General features: G+C 41.8%; 1 protein-coding gene across 1 annotated transcript in view; it reads left to right on the forward strand.

Moving 5' to 3' along the window:
- The window catches only part of LOC100693470 (A disintegrin and metalloproteinase with thrombospondin motifs 2), a 141,221-nt gene that overhangs the window by 97,267 nt on the left and 22,909 nt on the right, over positions 1 to 21,045 (forward strand). The window contains exons 4-5 of the mRNA XM_019367007.2: positions 6,804 to 7,009; positions 19,357 to 19,440. Of these exons, the coding sequence (XP_019222552.1) occupies positions 6,804 to 7,009; positions 19,357 to 19,440 (290 nt within the window). The remainder of the gene's footprint in view (positions 1 to 6,803; positions 7,010 to 19,356; positions 19,441 to 21,045) is intronic.

Raw genomic sequence — 21,045 nt, forward strand, 5'->3', positions numbered from 1 at the left:
AATATGAGCACTTTTTCACTTTAAGAACTGAAACAAAGCAGCAAAATTATCAAAAGAGTTCTCCTCAAAACAATAAAACAATCAGTTTCCCGAAAAGCTACGGCTTCTATCCTCCAGGACTCCCCATACCTAATAAAGAAAAAATGGGAGTGGATTTAAGTCACATAATCTTTGTAATTTAGCAGCCATAGACACTTAACACCAACCTTATTTTCTAAGGCTTTTCTTTAAAGTCATGAAAGACTTTAAAGTAAGACTGTAAGACTAGACTTAGAGGGAAATTTAGAAGAACTGGGAAGGAGAAAAGTGCTTGTGGCTGTTCTCAGTGGACACACGTGATAGCTGTTTAAACACTGAGCGCTCTCTCCATAAACGTATTGATGCTGTTTCACGTTTTTGTGATTAAAGATTGTTTGCCAAACCAAATGAAAAAGAAGAGACCCAGATGATGCGTTCCGAGCTGGGAGTGACATGATTCCCAATTTGGATGTGTTCCAGTAGTAAAGTCAGCAGCATGCTCATGGTCGGTGCACTGCGTACGGCTTATTTAGCAAGTCACAAATACATAATAACTATACTAACAAAATAACCAAGCTTATGTTCTCTATACTGTGGACACATCTTACTGTATATGGCACAGAAGGCGTGATAATGATACTGCTAAGCAATGTAAAAAATACATACAAAAGCAAAAATGCTCTGAATCACACAGATTAGGGTTAGGGTTAACACATCTGATGATGACTTAGACGTGAGTGGGTTAAAAGTAGAGAGGGTGAATGTCTCCCACCTCCTAACTGGGAGCTGGTTCCTGAAATCTGAAGGTGCTGCCTCCCATTTTACTTTTACCCTTAGCCATGATTTTTCTGCCTGTGTTCAGACAGCAGTACCTTGCGAATGCTTTGCGTTACCATGATACATCGATAATAATATCCCCAGTAAAGTTCATCTTCTCTTCTTTCTGAAACCTTTTGAATTTTGTCTCTAGTGCAAACAATAACAAAGTTACTGTTGTTTAAACAGCACGTGTAAAATGGGACAATGGGAAGAGAAAAAGAGTTAGGAACTACAGGCTTATTAATGTTTAGATGCACTGGCACCATCTTAGATTATAAGTCAGGGTTGGGGGCACTCCAGGTGTTCCACCTGGGAACTTCAGATGGAACAAAGAGGCAGAGAAATGCGCTCAAGCTCAGGTCTGAGAAAGTGTTGATTTCAGAAAGCCCCACCATGCTGTAGCTCTAAAACATCTATAACATGCAATATAATCCAAATGCACCCTTTCTCTCCCTCTGTCATGCACATCTATCTCTAACCTGGCCAGAGTGACCATTATAGGTCAGTTCCATCAGAGTGATGCGTCACACCCAGCTGCTTTTAAACCAAAGGCCGCTGCTCTGTAGTAAAATGTGGCTTGACCTGAATTATCATCATCATTCACGCCCTCTCTTGTTGTGGCTTGTAGTCGCCGCTGGATCTCTCACCTCCCCTCACCAACACTCCCTCCCCCTCCACTCCACACCCCAGCCCCGGGCAGTGGGCACCTAGACATTCTTGACATTTTGCAAAGGTTGAAAGACAAAGAACCTTTGTCTCCTAATAAGGCCACGGTCTATACCCCACCTGAATAAAAACACTGGGAGAGCAAGAGCTCTGTGTGGGTGTGTGTGTGGGTGTGTGTGTGTGTGGGGAGGCTTGTGTTTAGGTTGAGAGGTGTGCATGTGACGGGTGGGGGCATGGAGGTATGGCGTACAGGAACACTGACGGTAGTGTGAGAATGTAAATGAGCACTAATAATGGGTAGGCAGATCAGAGAGAGGAAAGCCGCAGGTAGAAAACAGATGAAGGAGTGTGTGTGTGTGTGTAGGAGGATAGTTAGGGTTCAGCCTGACGCTGTGTAAAGAAAGGACAGTAAAAGCATTGTTACGATCAGATCCCTATACACAGGTTGATAGTGTTAACCGTTTGGCTTCAGAGGCTAATGCCTGCTGTAAGCTGTGAGAAACGCAGCAGTGCACCCCGACGCTTCGCCTGCAGTCACACAGACAGACTCAGACAGGTTGTTGCTCTTGAAGAGAGCGAAATTCTCCATCACTGCAGGAACTTGAAGCGGAACTCGCAACAGCCAAGGTCCTTCTGGTCTCATCTCTCTCTCGCTCTGCCTCTCATCCATCCATCACACCCCCTCAGCTCTACGTCTCACCTCTCTTACCACCTCCCTTGATCTCTCCCGCAGTTTATTCCTCCGCGCTTTTCTCTGAAAATCTTGCTCCTAAACAGCTGAAGCAAGAGAGAGAGAAATATAGTGTTGCAGCAAGAGTAAGCAAGGACAGAAGTGGGATGAAACAACAGGTTTAAAAAGTCAACCTTGTTTGGTTTAGTCATTTATTGTTCGCCACTCTGCTTTTGTCACTTTGAGTTATTTCTCCCATCCACTCTCCGTACAGTTGTGGTCCGGCGTTATGCAATGTCCCTGCACTGTTGTATTCACTGTTTTCAAGGTACTGCAATTTTGTGGCGACACAGAACTAAAAGTGAGAACACAATACTTTTTTTTTTTTTTGTTCCTGTACTTTTTTTTTTCTTAACATTACATAAGCAAAAGGTAAAAATATCTGGACCTGTCTTTAGAAGCAGATGGTGTGGTTGTGACATCAGCCTCGTTAAAGGCAGCTATAACTAGGAAGAGCCAAGGGTTGTTGTGAAGTACACCGCCTTAAGTTCAGCTTCCACTGCTAACAAGGAGAAGAAATGCTCAGTGTCTGTGTGAAATGTGCTATGAAACAGAACAAAAGTATGTGTGGAAAGACAAAAAAAAAATCTTTAAATTCTTTCCGGATAATGCTGCCTGTCTTTGCCCCCCACCTCCTGTTTTTCTGTTGCTCTGCTTGTATTCTGTCACTCACTGGAATGTGGGCAGATATGGGATAATAGTCAGACTTTCAGATTAATTCTGTTAGCAACTCAGGAGCCAATGTTAACCACGTGGTTATTGTTTTACCCATGAGCCCGTTGTCTTGGAAACGTTGCATAAGAGGGAGTGGGAAATCAGAATGCCCCTTGCTGATTGGGAGACAAGGTGGCAGATCTCTCTTTCTCTCGCCTCGTCTTCCCTTTATCTCCGTCTTGTTTTGTTGCCTTTTTCTTTTCCCCCCCTCAGCACCATGTGTGTCCAAGCAGCGGCAGTCCAGCTGCAGCCCTTGTGACACATGTTGAATCGAGATTCGTATGCAGCACCTCCCAATGAAGCTGAATGCAATCTAGGGGTCCTCCCACAGGATGTTTTTAGCATCAAATACTTCATTTCCTGCAAGTCGGAGGGATTTTTATGCACACGTTTTTGCTATTTCTGCATCAGCATCATTTCTGCATTGTGATGTACAAGACAACACACACACACAAAAAAACAAAATCAGGCACCAGGTGACAATAATTGGAATATAAAGCAGGCAGGCTCTCAGGCGTTCTGCACCGCTGTAGATCTTTTCCAGTTTAATGTTATCGTTCCTGATGCACACAAGCAGGCTTTTCTTTTCTGTTCTCTTTTGTGGGTGTTTTTTCGGTTTATTTGTTTTGTTTTTGTTTGTTTTTTTTACTCTAAGTGTGCACATGGCATCTAATCATGTAGGCATTTTGATTAATTTAGACAATCCCTAAGCTTTAATAGCTTATGCTCGCGTCATGAAGACTTCTGTTAATTTCTGCTCGAAAATGAAAATTCAAAACATGCCACTTGTATGTTTTGGGGTACATATTTTGGGACTCATGTAGCAAACATCTTAAGTATGCTACCGAAGCTGACAGAAAGCAATCTTAAGACTGGTTAGCAAGATTGGACAAGATTAGGAATGAGAATATAAGAGGGACAGCTCAGGTTGAGGGGTTTGGAGACAAACTTAAAGAGGATGAGATGGTTTGGACGTTTGCAGAGGAGGAATAGTGGGTATACTGGACAAAGGATGCTGAATATGGAGCTGGCAGGCAGCAGAGAAAAGACCACAGAGGAGATTCATGGATGTAGTTAAGGAGGGCATAGAGAGAGATGGCGTGACAGAGGAGGATGCTGGAGATGGAGGCAGATGGCGACCGCTGAAGTTAGCTGTCCAAAGAAGGAGAAGTTAGCAAAGTATGCTTCTTTAAGAACCTGAAAAATGTAACCTGGTGGTTTAGAAATTAGCTTTGACACAAGAAAAATGTGTTCATCTTTTTCCCTTCTGGTTTCATCAACCTGCTGGCGTGCACACAAAACCAGAGCTTTACCATGTATGGCGGGGGTGCTTACACTTGTGTCAAAGTAACTATATGAGTGCAAATGTGCATGTTCTGAATATGAATAGAGATGTAAACTCCCCCCTTATATCTATGCCTGTGTCTACAGTCACAAACTGTACAGCTATTACAGTTTCTCAACCATGCAGCCCAGTTTCAACTAAATTAAAGTGCCTGTTGGCACAATGATTTATTGCCCAATTGGAAATGTTTGTCCACAGAGCGCTCACACACACAAACAAACACCTGTAAACACACTCTCTTACGCACACACGCCACTCTTTGAGTTGTGCTATGTGTCATCCTCGGCTGTGGGAGGCCTTGGCTGGAGTCAGTGAGAATAGCGCTTTGTTGAATCCACTGAGACCACATGTTCCAGACTGCATGGCTTGGCCTTCCGTGGCTTCCTTACGAGCAAGGCCGCGCGATGCTCACATATACGAGGAGGATGAAAGAGAAAAGGAGACCGGGGTTGGGTTGTGTGAAGAAGGACAGCGCGTTAGGGAAGGATGGCCTTGGCTCTGGAGACAGGACAGTTTATCTTGTGTAGCCTCGCTGAGTCTGCCTCACTTAAAATGGAGGAAGAAAGATGATCAGATCTGACATTTCAAACTTAATAAAAGCTTTTTTCTTCTTTTTTTTGAGGCAGGATTGGAGTTTATCCAAAAAGACTCAAAACACAGCGCTTAGCCCGACATACCTGGGTGTAATTAGCGATCTGAACAAATCAGGGCTGCTTTATGTTGCATCTTCTTTGACAGCATAACCTTAAATTCAGTTTCTGGTGCGATTTGCATTTTTTTCAAGCATATAGCAAGCCAAGAAGAGAGCAGGGTGGGCAACCCCTTGTGTAAGGGAGCTGTCTTAATCCATGTGTTTAGCAAGCACCATCTGTTCCTTTTATTCAGATGGGAGTAGAAATATTTGGTTGATTAGGAAAGGATCTGTGAAGGATAGCTGCACCGTTACCACCAGCTACAAGGGAGGCACATGCTTGAGTCTATCAACTGGTGTCTTGGAAAGGAAACGAGAGACAGACATACAGACATCAACATGCGAGTGCGCAGATAAGTACACATGTGCATATGGGTGTGAACACGAACCGCACACAGACAGTAAGCATATTGTGTTTACAACAGTGTAACAGGCAGAAGCAGGCACACACCAGCTGAGCTGAGCAGATTTTAAGGAGTGTACATACAGTACTGTGCAAAAGTCTTGAACCACCCCCTCATTTCTTTATATTTTGCTTCCAAGGAGCCAGACTTTCTTGTATTTTTTAAAAGAGGTCTTGAGCAATAATTCTCCAGGCTTTAAGAAGGACAAATGCTGCTTTTTCACTCATTTTCACTCCACTCATTTTCAGTCCGGTCCTTGTACTTGACCATTTTCATGTTAGGGAAACCTGCAGTCAGCTGAGACTGAAGAAGTCACTTGGATGAGTCATGAAACGTTTCTCCCACTGAAAACATGACGTCCAGATAAACAGAATCAACTTTATGCGGTTTGCTTATCTGGATGATTGAGTGTGAATCAAGACTTTTTCAGGGGATGTTTTTTTTCTTTGTTTGCTTTCTAGTCGCCTAACACTAGCACAAAAAAGGCGCCTAACTCAAAGGATGAACCAGTGTCTACACATAACTGACATCTGAGCCAAGAAACTGTTTTAAATTGTATTTTTAGGCACTTTGTTACTAGCTGCCTGCTGCAAAAGAATTTAATTCAGTTTCTTAGTTCAACCTCAAAAAAATGCTGAAGATAACAGTTTGACGGGCATAAAATTGGATTTTTGGAGCAAAAAAAAGCAAATAAGTTAACCTGACTCAACTAAGGATGGTGTGCAGTGTGCCATGCAAAATGTTAAGGAAACTGGGCTAAGTGAAGAAGAGGTGGCAGGCGTAAAAATCTATCTACAGCAGATGAAAAGTGTCTAAAAATCTTTTAGCAAAGACATTACCCAAGACCTGAGAGATCCATCTGGCTCTTCACCTTATCCAGCTGTTCACTGAAGACTCATCAGAAATGGTCACAGTCTTGGGAAGGGAACATCTTGTCAAAATTGATGGAATTATAAAATACAAAAAAGGATGTGATTGTCAACTGCATCATTTTTCAGCATGACAATAATCCCAAATACACTGCAAACACAGTAAAAGCATAAAATGGACCACTATCAGTCATGAATTAGCCTCCACAGAGCCTGAAGATTGAAGACTTGAAGACTACTTAAAAATTTTCAAGAAAGAGTGAGTTCAGACTATGTTGGAGAATAAAGTGGTCTTAGCAAATATTGACTTTCAAGCTCACTAGAATTGTGCAAACTCTGATTTTGCCCTATATGCTATATTGTCGCTTATGTTGAAACACTGAAACAACAATTAAGTCCCAGTCCTACAATAGTACTATAGTGCTATTGTAGGACTGAAGTAGAGGCTCCTCTAAAAGGGTGTAAGCAAAATCAGCCAAACAGCAAACCATGATGGATGTTAGATAAGTTTTTCACAACACAGCATTGATGTGCTTTCTGTTTCTAGGTGCAGATCTTGGTGGCCTGATGGATCTGGAGTCTCTGTACCGTGGTGTGGAGCAGAGCATCAACCACACGCGAGCAGGGCGAACGCGCAGACAGACCTCGGACAGAGCCTACAACATCGAGGTGCTGCTGGGCGTAGACGACTCAGTGGTCCAGTTTCACGGGAAGGAGCATGTTCAAAAGTACCTTCTCACACTTATGAACATCGTAAGTCGATAGCTGACACAGGGGTAAGCACACTAACAAAATCAGACAGACAGAGGAGTAAATGAATATATGTCAGGTAAAATGAATTAGGCATTTCCCACATAAACGAACATCATCTGGGTTTAATTAAAGAACTGAAATCGGACATCAAGTGTCACATTAATGTACACAGGTCATACAGAGATTTCCAGATGCCCAAAGATGAAATCATCAAATGGGGAAATTGTCTCATTTGAGCTGAATAGAAAGTAAGTCACACAGAGGTCAAAGAAAACGGGTAGCACACACCCACCGACTGAATGGGATTCAATTCCCTTCCTACATGTTCTCATCCAGCAATCAGCCGCGGGTAATCCTGTCTTCTCTATCTGAATATGATGAGATTTCATTTGTGCATGAGTGTGTGTGTGTAAGGTGAGCCCTCTCTGCTGAAGGAGCTCCTACATATCGTTTCATCAGGCTTTGTGTCATGTCATCACTCATTGTGAGTGTGTGTGTGCATAAGAGAGAAAAAGAAATAGAGAGAGAGAGAAAAGGAGAAAGAGAGATGCAAAAACAGCAGGTAGCATGCTCCAGGCCACAACAACACTTAGCATTTACACACCCAGGTGTTGTTACATGTGTGTGTTTGTGTGCACATGTTTGATTGTGTTGGTCCGACACTGAACACACTGCAGACTTTAATCTTTGCAAATGAAACCTGCGGTGAGCGTGCCGTTTGCATGCATTCGTAGGTGTGCGTGCGTGCGTGCGCATCTGTTTTCTGCGCGCGCTCCTGTTTGCTTTTTGTTTTACCGCGAGCCACCGCACAAGGAACCAATCGCCGACTGTTAAGCAGGTGCAACAAATCCTTCCACACCTCTTTGTCTAAGTTCAGCGCTTGAGAAAGAACAAGTGCCGCTGTGCTCTCTGCCTCCCCTTTTAGATATTTGTTAGACAATATAGGAGAAGGGAATGCGCAGCCCTGTCACAGCCCCCCTCTCATCTGTGGGGTAGAGAGAGAGAAACAGAGGGAGAAGGAGTATTTTAAACAGCGCATTCAGAATAAATTACTGACAGCCAGATAAACAGAAATAAATAAATAAGGTTTTCCCTCCCACGCGTGGCATCTGGGCGACTTTCTTCTTGAAAGTTTGCTTTGCTCACTTCAGGATGGGTGTGCTCTGTCTGATTCTCCCTCTCTCTCGCTCTGTCTTGCTTTCTCTATTTTTCCTTCCTCGCACTCTCCCAGGTTCTCAGCAGTGTTGCTCCTTGGATTTTTACTCCTCCCTGACTTGGGTAGTTTATGGCAAAAAATCCTCAATGGTGTGGGGGAAAAAAGTCTCAGTATAATAGGAGTGAGAGCACGGGTTTATTAGAAGACATACTGGTCGTAAATTTATGATAAGCAGAGATATGTAGAGGATACTTCTTGCCAGAAATGCTAACTAACGGTAATTATAAGTAGGGCTGGAGTTATTGCATTAGTGTAGTGCTTAAAACTGAGCAGTTAGTAAAAAAAACTTTATGAGAGTTTTCATAAATTAATATTAGCTCCATATTGTCTTTATATTCGAGCTAAAACAGAGGCAGAAACTAAGAGCTGCTTTGAAACTATGCAAACCTCTACTTTCCTTAAACACATGTTCACTTTAAAACATTCAGTTCACCCAACAAAAGACATTTATTCACAACATCTGTTGTACAGCCACCTTTAAACGATAAGCAGCTCGCTTGTGTTTTAGTGCAAGAGGCTATTGTTTAAAATAAGAGCGTTTTCTGTCTTTATTTTCTCTTAATTCTTTCTTTCTTTCTTTTGTAGGAATTTAAATTTTAGGCGATGGACTTCAAGTTCATAAAATCTGAATTGTTAGTTTTTAGTGTGAAGATGCACTACACTACATTACACTGCACAATTCAGCAGACAATCCCCTGGTCACAAGAACAGGTGTCTTAACAACAAAACAAACATCAATTAGAGTCAAGCGGACCCTCTCATTCTCGCAGATGCACAATCTAAAATGCTGGCGTCGCTGTGCCCAAGCATTAAACTCGAGTGCTTTCTCGATTTCAGCCATCTACGTGCAGGACATCTCGGTATTAAATAATCGAGAATGCTATGCAGGAGTGCTTTTCTTCAGTTGAGGTTTTCCAAACATGTGACCTAACCATGTGATGTTAACTTGTCTGCCATTTTGAAGGTTTGGCAACAGTGTGGGGTCATGTGGCTAAAGCCTCAGTCACATAGGCCTAGAGAGTCTGCAACCATCTGAAAACCACCAGTCGAGAGAGAAAAATGAGTATTCTATGACCGGTTGTGATTGCTGGAGGTTGATGGTCACTGGTAAAATGCTTGCTAAAGTCCCAGTTACGCAGGCCTACAGACCAGTTAGTGACCCAGTGGCAACCACCTGTCACCAGGTGGTATTCCCCAACAAGTTGCTAGTATATTGCTGCATTTGCAGTTTAAATGGAAGTGATGGACAAACATTGGTGCAGCTGCTCTCCAAGTTGTAAAGAAACCCTGAAAAGTGCAATGCAAACCAGAAATGGAAGGTTTGCCTTCAAAATAAAAGTTGGGACTTTTGCTACATGTCAGGCAAACCTTCTCCATTTTCATTTGCTACCAGTGGCAAGTAGTTATATTTGTGGGTTAGCAAGTATTTGCAGACAAGCACAAAAACCTACAGGGAACTGCAGCAGTCTGTTAGCAACCAAAGCAGTCAATGGGAGCAGCACTTTCTTTGCAACCAGTTTCAATCAACCACAGCCAGCAATGTCCAAAAACCACTGCCAACCAGTCAGGGAATACGTGTTTTACCCTTAGCAATCATGAGAAATCATCATGAGAAACCTCAACGCAGATGTCCAGTTTTGTGAGCGAGAGGGGGAGAGCAGTTGAGTTGCTCCTTTCACAAGAGCACGGGGTAAAAACAGATCAAAACTGAAAAACTCAAGCCTAGAACACTAATGTAAGTGTTTGCCAGCAAGAGGACAGTCACACACAAGCACAGTGGAAGGCAACCACGCCTAGTGTGAGCATGATCTCAAAGCCCATGTGTGGGATTCTGTGGCATCTAGCAGCAGCTTAGCAAATACCCCTTACTCCCCCAAACCTTTCTGAGATCTTCTTTGACCCGGTGCTTGGTTTGTCTGTTTAAATGTGTCATTTAAAGCTAAAAGAATAAACATTAACTTGCAGTGATTATACAGGACACTAATTAAAACAAAATTATGTATAGACTATTATACTGCAATATCAATTTCTACTGAAAGATCCTCCTAAATCTTACACATTCCTCAGTTAGGTGAAGGTTAAGCAACAAAAATTTTGAAACATCTATGAAATTGACCCAGTCATTGCCACCTAGAAAAACACACAGATTACTTTAAAAGTGTAACACAAGTATATGTTTTACCAGGATATTTGGATGGTTTTACAGATGCAATACAACTCTGTAAGAACTTGCAGCTGCTGGCTTACACTTTGGAAATGATTTCTTGTTATTACTGTATCAATCACTCGCAGATATCTAAAACTTGCTAGATACTCGGATGCAATATAATGCTTCACATTTGTTGCCAGTACGGCTGATACTGACTTTTTTTGTTCATTTTGGATAGTATAAAAATATGAGAATCTGAAGTGATATGCTCATTAAAGCCTTCAAACGTTTATATAGACTTTTGCATGCATGTATACGTGCATGAATACATGTATGATGGACATTGGACTATACTGCAAGCCCAGAGGACTTCACAGCATTCCCACAGAAAACTACTAAGTCCTGTTTAAAAGTTCAACAGGAGTGTCAGAATGTGTTTGTCTGTGAGTGTGTCTGCTGAGTTAAATGTGTGTCTTGCTAATTCAGTTCTGCTTCCCACTCATTTCCCATGTGTTTTCCTGCCATTTTTTTTATTGTGTCATCGGAATAAGTATAAGGTAAGATAAAAGAAAATAGGACAAAAAGAGAAAAAGAAACAAAATCAGACAGAGGTGTAAATCCTCTTTTTTATCTGTTATAAAAATAGGTGTTTGCGATGTGTTAATTTGGAAATGGATTAAAAGGGTGGTATGGTGGTGCAGTGGTTAGCACTATCGTTTCACACAGGTTTCACACATTTAACACAAGAAAGGTTCTAGGTGTCCACAGACATGCCTGCGGGTTAACTGGTAATTCTAAATTGGTGTTACATGTGGAGTCTAGTCTCCCTGTGTTAGCTGTGATAGACTAGCATCCTTTACATCCTGTATACGTTAAAAAAATAAAGATAATGGATTAATAAATAGATGGATGGATGGGTTATGGCCAAATGTTGAAAGCCGGGAACTGCTTTGCCTTTTTTATTTAGTAAAAGTATCAAGAGTCTGTTATTTGTCTGTATTTGTGTCAAAACTATAGCTGGGGACTATTTTTTGTATCAACCCACCCATACATTGCTTTTTGTGGGACAAACAGTGAGTGTAGTGAGGAATCTTCAGTTCCAGAATAGGTCCAGGGAACAAGTGAGTGTAAAAGTAGGCAGAGGGTGTAGAGGGTTCAGATAAGGACACTGAGGGTAACAGTCGTAACAGTGAGGACGGTGCACAGACAAGACTTAAATAGGGCATTGGACGTTAAACATTCCCAACACTGACTGCAGAACTATGAGGGTACACATGGCTAGCTTCTTTAGCACAGACTGTGGTGTAGCTTTCACTCCAGTGCTTTGTTCGACAGTGCATATCATCAACCATGCAGCACTTCAAGTCTTCAAGGCAGTACATCCGCTAATCATAAATAATGAGAGTCAGAGCGGTGAATCAATGAGCTTATTGCAATATTAAGCAATTACTTAATATCACAATGAATGTGTTGTGCTGTGGCACTGGTACGGTAATCTTCTTGCGGCAGTGGTGATACACTTTGTTGCCAACGGTGATTTGTCTATATGCCTTTTTCTCTCACCCATTAAGGGAGACCTTTGCAGAGGTGCTACAAAGTCTTAATTACACTCTCCAAAATAGTCTGCTAATGGAGGCGCGTATGTGTGTGTGTGTGTGTGTGTGTGCAAACATGCATGTGCATATTTAATTTTGATGAGGTACGCTGATGCGCGTTTCGTCTACAGTTTTATGCCTCCACTATGATAAAGATCCTGTCTATAAGAGCTGTCTGGAAAGTGCTGCAGATCTTTCACTTTTGTCTTTACCAAAGCTCCTAGAGGCAGTGAAAACTCATATTAATAGGTGGCAGGAAGAGCTGGGAAAGGAGATGTAGTCCAGGTAATAATAGACACCTTGTTAGCGAGAAGTGTCACAAATGTGTAAGGAGCATTGTGAGACTGAGAACTCAAATCCTGGGTTTCAGTTTTTAAATATTCCCATGTGTGTCGATGAAAAAAGATGTAGCGAAGCTGTCTAAAGCCTTATCTAATTTATGTAGCACTTCAGCCAAATTTTATTTGATGACTCAGTTCTGTCTCATCAGCAGCTGAGAATGTTTTTAAGGCATATTTCCAAAATGTATCTCTGTAAAATCGTACCGCCTAATAAATGAAATCCATTTTCCAAGATGAGCTTCTTTAAACACATGAAATTCGAGTACGAAGCACTGCAAAAATACTGGCTTAAATGTAGTAAAGTCCTTATGAAGGCATTCGTAGTCTGTCATTGTAACACTAAATGCAGGTGTGAACCTGTGAATGAGGTGACAGCAGTTGAACAAACATGCACACTAAAATAGCAACCCTTCACTTCACTGTGACACACCTGAAGTCACCAAAGTTTTTTTTTTTTTTTACATGAGTTGTTTGTACACATAAATAAAACCGGCCTATATTCCCAATTATGATGAGCACAAACAAACAAATGAACACAATTAATTTGAATTTGAAATATGTACTGCTGTAATTGTCGGTGATTAAGTTTGGTCATGCCTCCACACTTATTCTTGTGTTCCTTCTTTCATTTTAGTGACAGTCTCTCGCTGCAGTAAATATGTGATAGTGATGACTTTGTGCGTTGTTGACCTCTGAGCCTGTAGTAATTAATACACAAGCTGTCTTGGATTTGCATGTATAGGCTTGGTTATAAGGAATGACACCTAGTGTGGCCCTTTCAGAATGTCAGAAGACAGCGAGCGGCACAAGGACCGTGCGTGTGAGTGGATAAGCGTATCTCGGCAAATATGTGGGAGTGTTTTGGATTACGGTTTGCTGTGCCATATCTGTCCTCCAGCCTTTACCATCTGTGAGATAAGTGTGTAAGAAGACACATAAAGCCAAAGTTGGCACTGAAAGGACACTACACTGCCCCTGTGCATGTGTGCATGCATGTCTCATTAGAGTGTCAGGGTCGCCTGGAAGTCAACCTCCCCTAATTGGCATAACAGTTGTCAAGGAAACAGGCTGGAGATCAGGCCCAGGGAAAAGTGACCAAAGTGTTTATGTCCATCTTAAACAAACACAGCGGACAACCTGCAGAGTACGTATGTCACCCCCAGGCATATGCTTCAACCTGCAAAGATAACAAGGGACTGACACATATATTCCCAAATGAGCAGAATTACCAGTAAGTAAACACACACAGGAAAACAGAAAGGAGGAAAGATGAAAACTGCAATGGCACACATTTAGTCTCTCTGTGTCACCCTCTCTCTCTCACAAACACACACACACTCACACACCATCTGAGACTGGGTTAAGCAGAGACAACAACAAACCTGTGTAGTGTAACCGTACACAAGGTCGCCTGAAGAGAACTTTTCCTCGTCTTCCCACTGTGTCCCACATTGCATCTTTTCCACCTTTTCTGAATTCAGCAATAAATAGAGAGAGAATTTACTTACGTGTTAGTATTATTGAAATCGGATCCTATTTTGTACTTAAATTAGACCTTATACCATCATTACATTTGTCTGGTAGAACACATTTACAGCATACGATGCCTTGTTTTGGATTAAACAACTCATCATCTTATAAAGGTGTGAGATTTAGCTCAACTTGCTGTGCTGTTTTTCACATTGAAGCATGTTCTGTTCCTTCTGTTACTTACCTTTAGTTGTAATTCAGTATTTTCCCATATTGTCACTCTGATTCTACGATTTCCTTGACTGAATAATCTGCGTACTAATTCTAACACAGAGTAAATCATGCTGACTGGTTTAGCTTAAGGATAAATGTAATTATATCATATCAATAAAAATCCTGAGATGTATCACTTTATTTTAAAGCCGGAAACTGAAGGGAATAATTGTGGAAATGCATATGGAAATACTTGGAAATGCATCAAGATAATCTTACATAACCAAAGTAACTTTTAACAGTAACAGAATACATAGTTACATAGTTTCAAAGTACAAGAACTGCTGCTTGCTAGCCACGTTTCCCACACACGCGACATGCTAGCATAAGTCTATGGCATTTTATAATGTGGCTGTTAGCTTAATGGCTAGCTGACTTTTCTGCTCCACAACTCCTAAAAGTATACTGTCTCACTCACCACTGAGCACGTTCTGGACAACATAACAGCACAATCGCTTTTAGCCTCAACACATGTGCTCGACTCACACAAATGGCGCCGATATCTAAGAATGATGTTCAGCTTTGAAAAGCATGTTGCCTCTCCTATGCTTGCTTGTTTTTAATGATCTGCAGAGCAATGCCCATTTTAAATATATTGTAATTTAAAGCGAAATGGTAATAGTTATACATGCATTTATGTCATCAAGACTTTATTTTATTATTCATTATATCTTTTCTTGAGCAAATCATCCCTGGCTCGCTTACAACTGAACCCTAATGCTGCCATGAGGCTTATCACCAGGTCCCCTAAAAGTTCCATATAATACTGATTCTTTCTTCCTTACTGCCATAAAGCTTAGGGTTCAATTTAAACTTTTGGCGATCAATTTCACATCCTTCCACGGTCAGGTGCTTTGATACATCGATAAGGTAATACATCCATACGTAACGTCTAGATCTCTGAGGTTTTCTGATCAGTCCTTGTTGGCTGTACCTAGATCTAGGTTTAAAACAAAAGGCGACTGTAAGATTCTGGCCATCAAGCTGCTTCCATTGGACCTAAGATCTGTGGACACTTTTGATACCTTTAAAAAGAAACTTAAGATCCACTTGTGCAGACTTGCCTTTATTTAGTTCTATCATTTTATACCTTTTTAATTGTTGTATCTTGTTCAGTATTGTAAAGCACTTTGTGACTTTTGTTCTTGGAAAGCTCTCTCTCTATATAAACCTTAGTTACCTGTGTATTTTTGATGCTGTAACATGAACACAGTGGTGACTGCAGCAGGGCAGCAGTAGGGACTCATGGAAAAACAACTCAGGTCATCTAATTCATCTATCTCTCAGTTAACCAAAAAAGTTTATTTGCATTATTAAAACATCAAACATTAGTTTTTACTATTTTTCTAGCCGGGCTACACTCTGTTGGGGGTCTTGCTGCTTTACTAGTGAAAGCCAATTTTTGCTGGTGAATGAATTCACAAAATACACATCCAGCACTTTTAGTAGTGCTCAGTCCCCTATGATCAAATCACCAAGTATTACCTTCTTGCCTATAAGCAACACTCTGTCTCCATTCCCACTTACAGGTCAAAAAATTGCAGTCAGTTTCTCAGATTAATTACAGCCTGCATTATTTTCACCACAGATGCTTTCAACATGTGATTTTCTTCATGCAAAATACTTCTTGCACTGAAAGCTGCTGATGTTACCGTAATAACATTTCCTCCATTAGAAAGTTACTTCAGACTGCTGGCAGCTAGCAGATGTCCCGAATGACATAAATGCAACAGTGAAAGCCAAACATGACTTTATTTTGAGGTTTCAGAACATGTTGTAAAGCTCTTACTGCTCTAGGTAGCAGACATGCTTGTGCTTTGACGTGATGAAGTAAATAAATTCCAGACAGTTTGTGGATAACAAATTGCTAGTCAGACTTCAAGAATGAGGCCACTGGATTTTTCCGAACAAGATGCTGGAATTTCCAACTTTACTCTGCATATGTAAAAAAAAAAAAAAAAAAGGAAAAGCATTAGCTCACTCGTGGATGCTCTTTCTTTTTTTTCCCTTAAAAAGATAAAAAATCTTCTCACACAACTCTACGTAAAAATGCTTTCCAAGCTTTTCCTCTTTTCTTCCCTTAAACCTTTGCTGCTTCTCCCCTCTACGCTCAGCTTCTGGTCTTCTTTCCGTCTGCCTCACTGTCTCTATTCATAGCATTCCTTAACTCTTTCACATGGCTTTCGATCGCTGGATGTGTCTACAGTTTTGTTCCTTGTCTTTCTCTCTTTCCGTCTCTCTGTGTGTCTATATGGGTGTGTGTGTATTTGCGTGTACAGAATGTGTGTTTCTCCTTCTCCACAGCATGTCCATCAGCCATCTCATTATGGCTGTCTGTTTTTACATCCCTTTGCCTCATTAGGCACCACGCACAGCCACTGAGGACAGCAGGTCTCAACTCCAGTGCCAATTTACCTCTCTCTCGGTGGCTTTGTGCATGTGTGTGTGTGAGAGAGAGAGACAGAAGAGAGCTTTCTGCATCTACTTTGTCACAGATTACCTTGTTTTCTTGTATTATGGCTCTTCCCATCCTTTGCATCTTCCTCATCTGTTGTCCATCCATGGTCATGGGATACTGAGTTCCCTAACCATCCTCTACATGCTTTACCCATCCCTTCTAATTTTTGACTCACTTTCCTCTCTCTTTGTCTTGAGCTCCTGTTAGAAGAAGTCATATCTTTATTAGTTATTTATTTATTTTGTTTGTTTCACTCTTTAGTTAATAAATATATTCTTTTTACAACTTTCTCATGAAGCGCTTCTTATATCAGCTTTGTAATCTATAATTACCCATCCATCCATCTGAGTGCAAGCTGGAGCCTATCCCAGCTGTCACAGGGTGAGAGGCGGGATACACCCAAAGTCGCAGGTCTATTGTAGGCCCAACATAAAAAGACATAGACCCATTCATGGTCACATTCACACCATAACCTAACATGCATGTCTTTGTGGGTGAAAGCTGGAGTGTCTGGAAAGAAACCACAGAGAAAGAGGGAGACTTTGCAAACCCCAGAGTAGGCTTAAACCAAAAACCCTCTTCATTGAGGACCACTATAACACTGTGCTGTCACATAATTGTCACTTGTAGCTTACGACTTGTAAGTCATAGGAGACTTCCTAAATTAATTAGGACTGCATAAGAACATAAACATGTATAGCGGTTAAAAAAACAGATTTTAGGCGTTAATTCTCTTTCACTTACTTCTACTTTTCCAAAATATCTACAGGTCATCTAGATCAAAACCCTGTTATAAAGCAGAAGGTAAAAATATGCTCTTTGGAGGCACAAACCACTTTCCAAATGTTTGGATGAGTAAAATGTAAATAACACAGAACTGATGCCTTTGCATGTTTAGAGAAATTGGGGCATGGGCAGCAAAACACCTGGTGGAACATCTCACAACTATTTAGCAACTTGATGGGTTAAAAGAGAGATAGAAAGGCAGAGTCTTCCCATCCCAGAGAGGGAGAGTCTTGCAAAATATGTACAGCAATCTGCCTTGTGGTAAAATGCATCAAAAGAAGACTCTCAACTTTTATCAGTTTCTTGGTTTGACATAACCACTGCAGTGTGAAAAATACTGGCGACCACCAGTGCTACCCCTTAGTGTCCTGGTGCACACACCTGTGGTACCAATTTGAAAATCCTACATTGCGGCGTTTTTGAGTTATCCCATGCAGACGATTTTCAGAAATCTTGTGAAGTTGAACTCTCAACTTTACCTTCAAGTCAAGGTCACTGAGATTGGAACTTCTCAGAGATTTTTAGTAGATGCATCTATGGTATCAATTTAAAGCTCCTACGTCATCTCGTTCTCGAGGTATCACGTTCACAAATGTAGGCGTAAGCGCCACCTGCCTGCCCAGCAGGGTATCAACAATGCCCCATCAGCCTTTTACAGATGAAGGGTAAAAAAGCAGCAGTGGGACAGATCATTACTAATAATAGCATCCAAAACAGCTTCACATGAGTTCCAGTGAACATGGCTGTAGCTGGAAGAGAGCACCTTGAGGGACACTTCCTGTGAAGATGCCATATTTCGAGGTGTCGCTATAGAATAAAGTTTTCTGCCTTTGGGGAGCCAATCGACAGCCAGGTGGCCAGGGCAGCTGCGCATCTTGGCCGTTCGCAAGCAGCCTGAAGTGTATTGAAAGTGTAACAGGAAATAAATTTTATCTGAAATACGATTATTGCTCACTCTTACTTCCTTTATTAGTTAGACTAGTGCAATCCTCGATTAAAGCATGCGTGTTCTGAATGGACCAATCGTGGATTGCAGGTGTGCGTAGCTGTTTTTACACACGGCCTCCAGAAAACGGTGGAAGAATCAGGTTGGAAAATTCTCTGAAGTTGTTCTTTTTTCACATGGAACACACAGTGGGAGCTCACAGTCCACATTTAGTCTACATTCGCATTACTGGAAATACCCTGGGATAGGAGAGGAAGCCGTATAGAGCGAGCACAAGGCAGGGCACATGATGCCATCTCATTTGCTGTTATTTCACCACCTGTGCTATTCTCAGATGTGCAACATACAGTATGGATGTTGTACAAAGGAGTTAGGAAGTTATCTACTGTTTAATGTCTGATTTGTGTTTTCACATATAGCTTTGTTTTGTAAAGACAAGTATTGGGCTTCAGGTCATGTGTACATAAATATGCATTACTGTTTTGAAAAGAGGGGAATCATCTGTGAGGAGACGCTCACTGAATGAAGATGTTTTATATTTTGTGAATGCAGTCATTCGAAGTTTTTTTCTTATTACAAGCCTCATTCACCCATTCACATAGTGACAAATCTGATGGATGTCCTAGGGGACGCTTGCGGTACAGTGTCCGAGGATACTATGGATACTGTTGCCCCAGGATAACTCGACATGCACATTAAAGAATTGAACTACCGACCTTCTAATTGGTGGACATCCCACTCGACCTTCTGTGTTAGTACCAAAGTCACACAAATATAAGCTCACAGTTGTGAATCCAGCACAGCCATAGATGCATGCATGGATGTATTCACTGAACCGAATGAGTGTATCCCAATGCATCAACACCTTTAAAACTGTTGTGACTGTTCAGCGACACCCTGACAGTTCTTACCAAGACAGCAAATAAGCGTTTTGATGAAAATGTCAACGTGTTTGAAACTTTGAAAAATTGTTAAAATTTTCAACCGCAGACAAATTATTTTGTTTTTTGTTACACCTCAGAGTTTGTTTAGGTTATATTAAAGTGTTCTATAAAGGGTTTATTTCTTCTACTGACGCTGTTTTTTCCCTTGTGTTTTGGTGTATGATTCCAGGTGAATGACATCTACCATGACAGTTCTTTAGGAGCAAAAATCAATGTGGTTCTGGTGCGGATTATCATGCTGGGCTACGGCAAGGTAAGACCTGAAACTACACGAGTTCTGCTGAAAAGCCAACTGAGATGCAGTTCCTGGAAAGTGGACGCCTCGTCTCTCTATTTTGCTACCGTCGCTTTAAGTACCTATAGAAAGCATGGCAAAGTCATGCATACAGTGTCATAAACAAACACACAGACACACCCGCATACTCATCAGCACACGCTGATGCCCAGAGCCTGTTATTCCAGTGGACTGAGCAAAAGAGGAACTAAAAGCATGCAGCGTCCCAGGGGAGTGTTTTCAAGTTGCACGCCTTCACAGTTCAGCACCAAAGCACACACAGAAGCTCTTCCCGTTATGCAATCAGCCTTCTTCCCAGTGGGTTGCAGCACAGAATCATGGGAAGTCCAGGCAAAGATAAACAATCAATGATAGCCCTCCCTCATTCATAAAGAGAGAGACTGGACAATGGGTTGGCAGGGTGAGGTGGGGTGGGGGCATCCTTCTCTTCTTTACTGTAACACTATCTGCACATCTGTGCAGATAGAGGAAGCGAGAAAAAGTGGAAGAGAGGAAAAAGAGCGATAAAGCAAGACACGGCAGAAATGGAGGAGGGCAGGGATTACCACAACAGATGATACAAGTGATTTTATTGCTGGATAGGTGCTCTGTGATATACTTACGCTGCTGTAGCCTTATCTCTTCCTCTCCTCTCGCTACATGTCCACAGTCCCAGTAGAACTCTGGAAACACACACTCGCACATGCACGAGCGCCACACACGCGTGCGAACACACACACACACCGCACTACATTGGTCATTCTGGGCCAGCCCCTATGCAGCTTCAGCCAAAGCTCCGGCTGTCCATCATTCCCAATTACCGTGGCAACAGAGCTGCACCCAGACAGCCTGCAGATTGGCTGTGTGACCCTGAATGCGGGCGCACTCACACTCCCACACTTCATACACTCCAACACAACATTTACACACACGACACACCATTGCAAACACATTTTGAAAGATCATTAAAAATACCCCCGAAACACACTCACGAGCAACTGATGAACATGAGGAACCACATAGGTGTACCGTGCGTTGTCTAACGGGGTGTTTACGCGGTGTGCAGGCTTCACACTTCATCATGTGTACAGAGGCAGGCCATATGTCTTCAGTGCAACTCACTCACACCGCGCGCACTCTCTCAGCTGTGCATTGTGCATGTGTGAAAACAGAGAGCGAATGTAGAAAAGAGGCAAAGGCAGACATGGAAAGCTTCGAAGGGGGCGGGGTGTAGATAAGCAGAGATCCTAATAAGAAAGAGCATGCGAGGTGAAGGTGAGTGGAAGCAACTGCAAGCATCTGGGTGTTTGTGTGGGTGTTGGCATTATGCAAGTAACTGTAAGTAAATATTTTGTAATTGGGCATGTTTTTGACTACTAGTGCATAGCTCGTTAACAGGCTGCTTTTGTTCTAGTTCATGTTCATGACTGAAATTATCAATTCAGAGTTCATTTATTATTTTGTAAGTACTGTCCTTCCCCCTGAGTGTATGTGTGTGTGTGTATTTTTGTTGTACACATCAGCAATTTACAAGATGTGCTGACAATATATAACATTGTGACACTGCCCCCTACAGGGCTGAGG

The sequence above is a fragment of the Oreochromis niloticus genome, linkage group LG2 (assembly GCF_001858045.2).
Source record: "Oreochromis niloticus isolate F11D_XX linkage group LG2, O_niloticus_UMD_NMBU, whole genome shotgun sequence".
Classification (NCBI taxonomy): Eukaryota; Metazoa; Chordata; class Actinopteri; order Cichliformes; family Cichlidae; genus Oreochromis; species Oreochromis niloticus.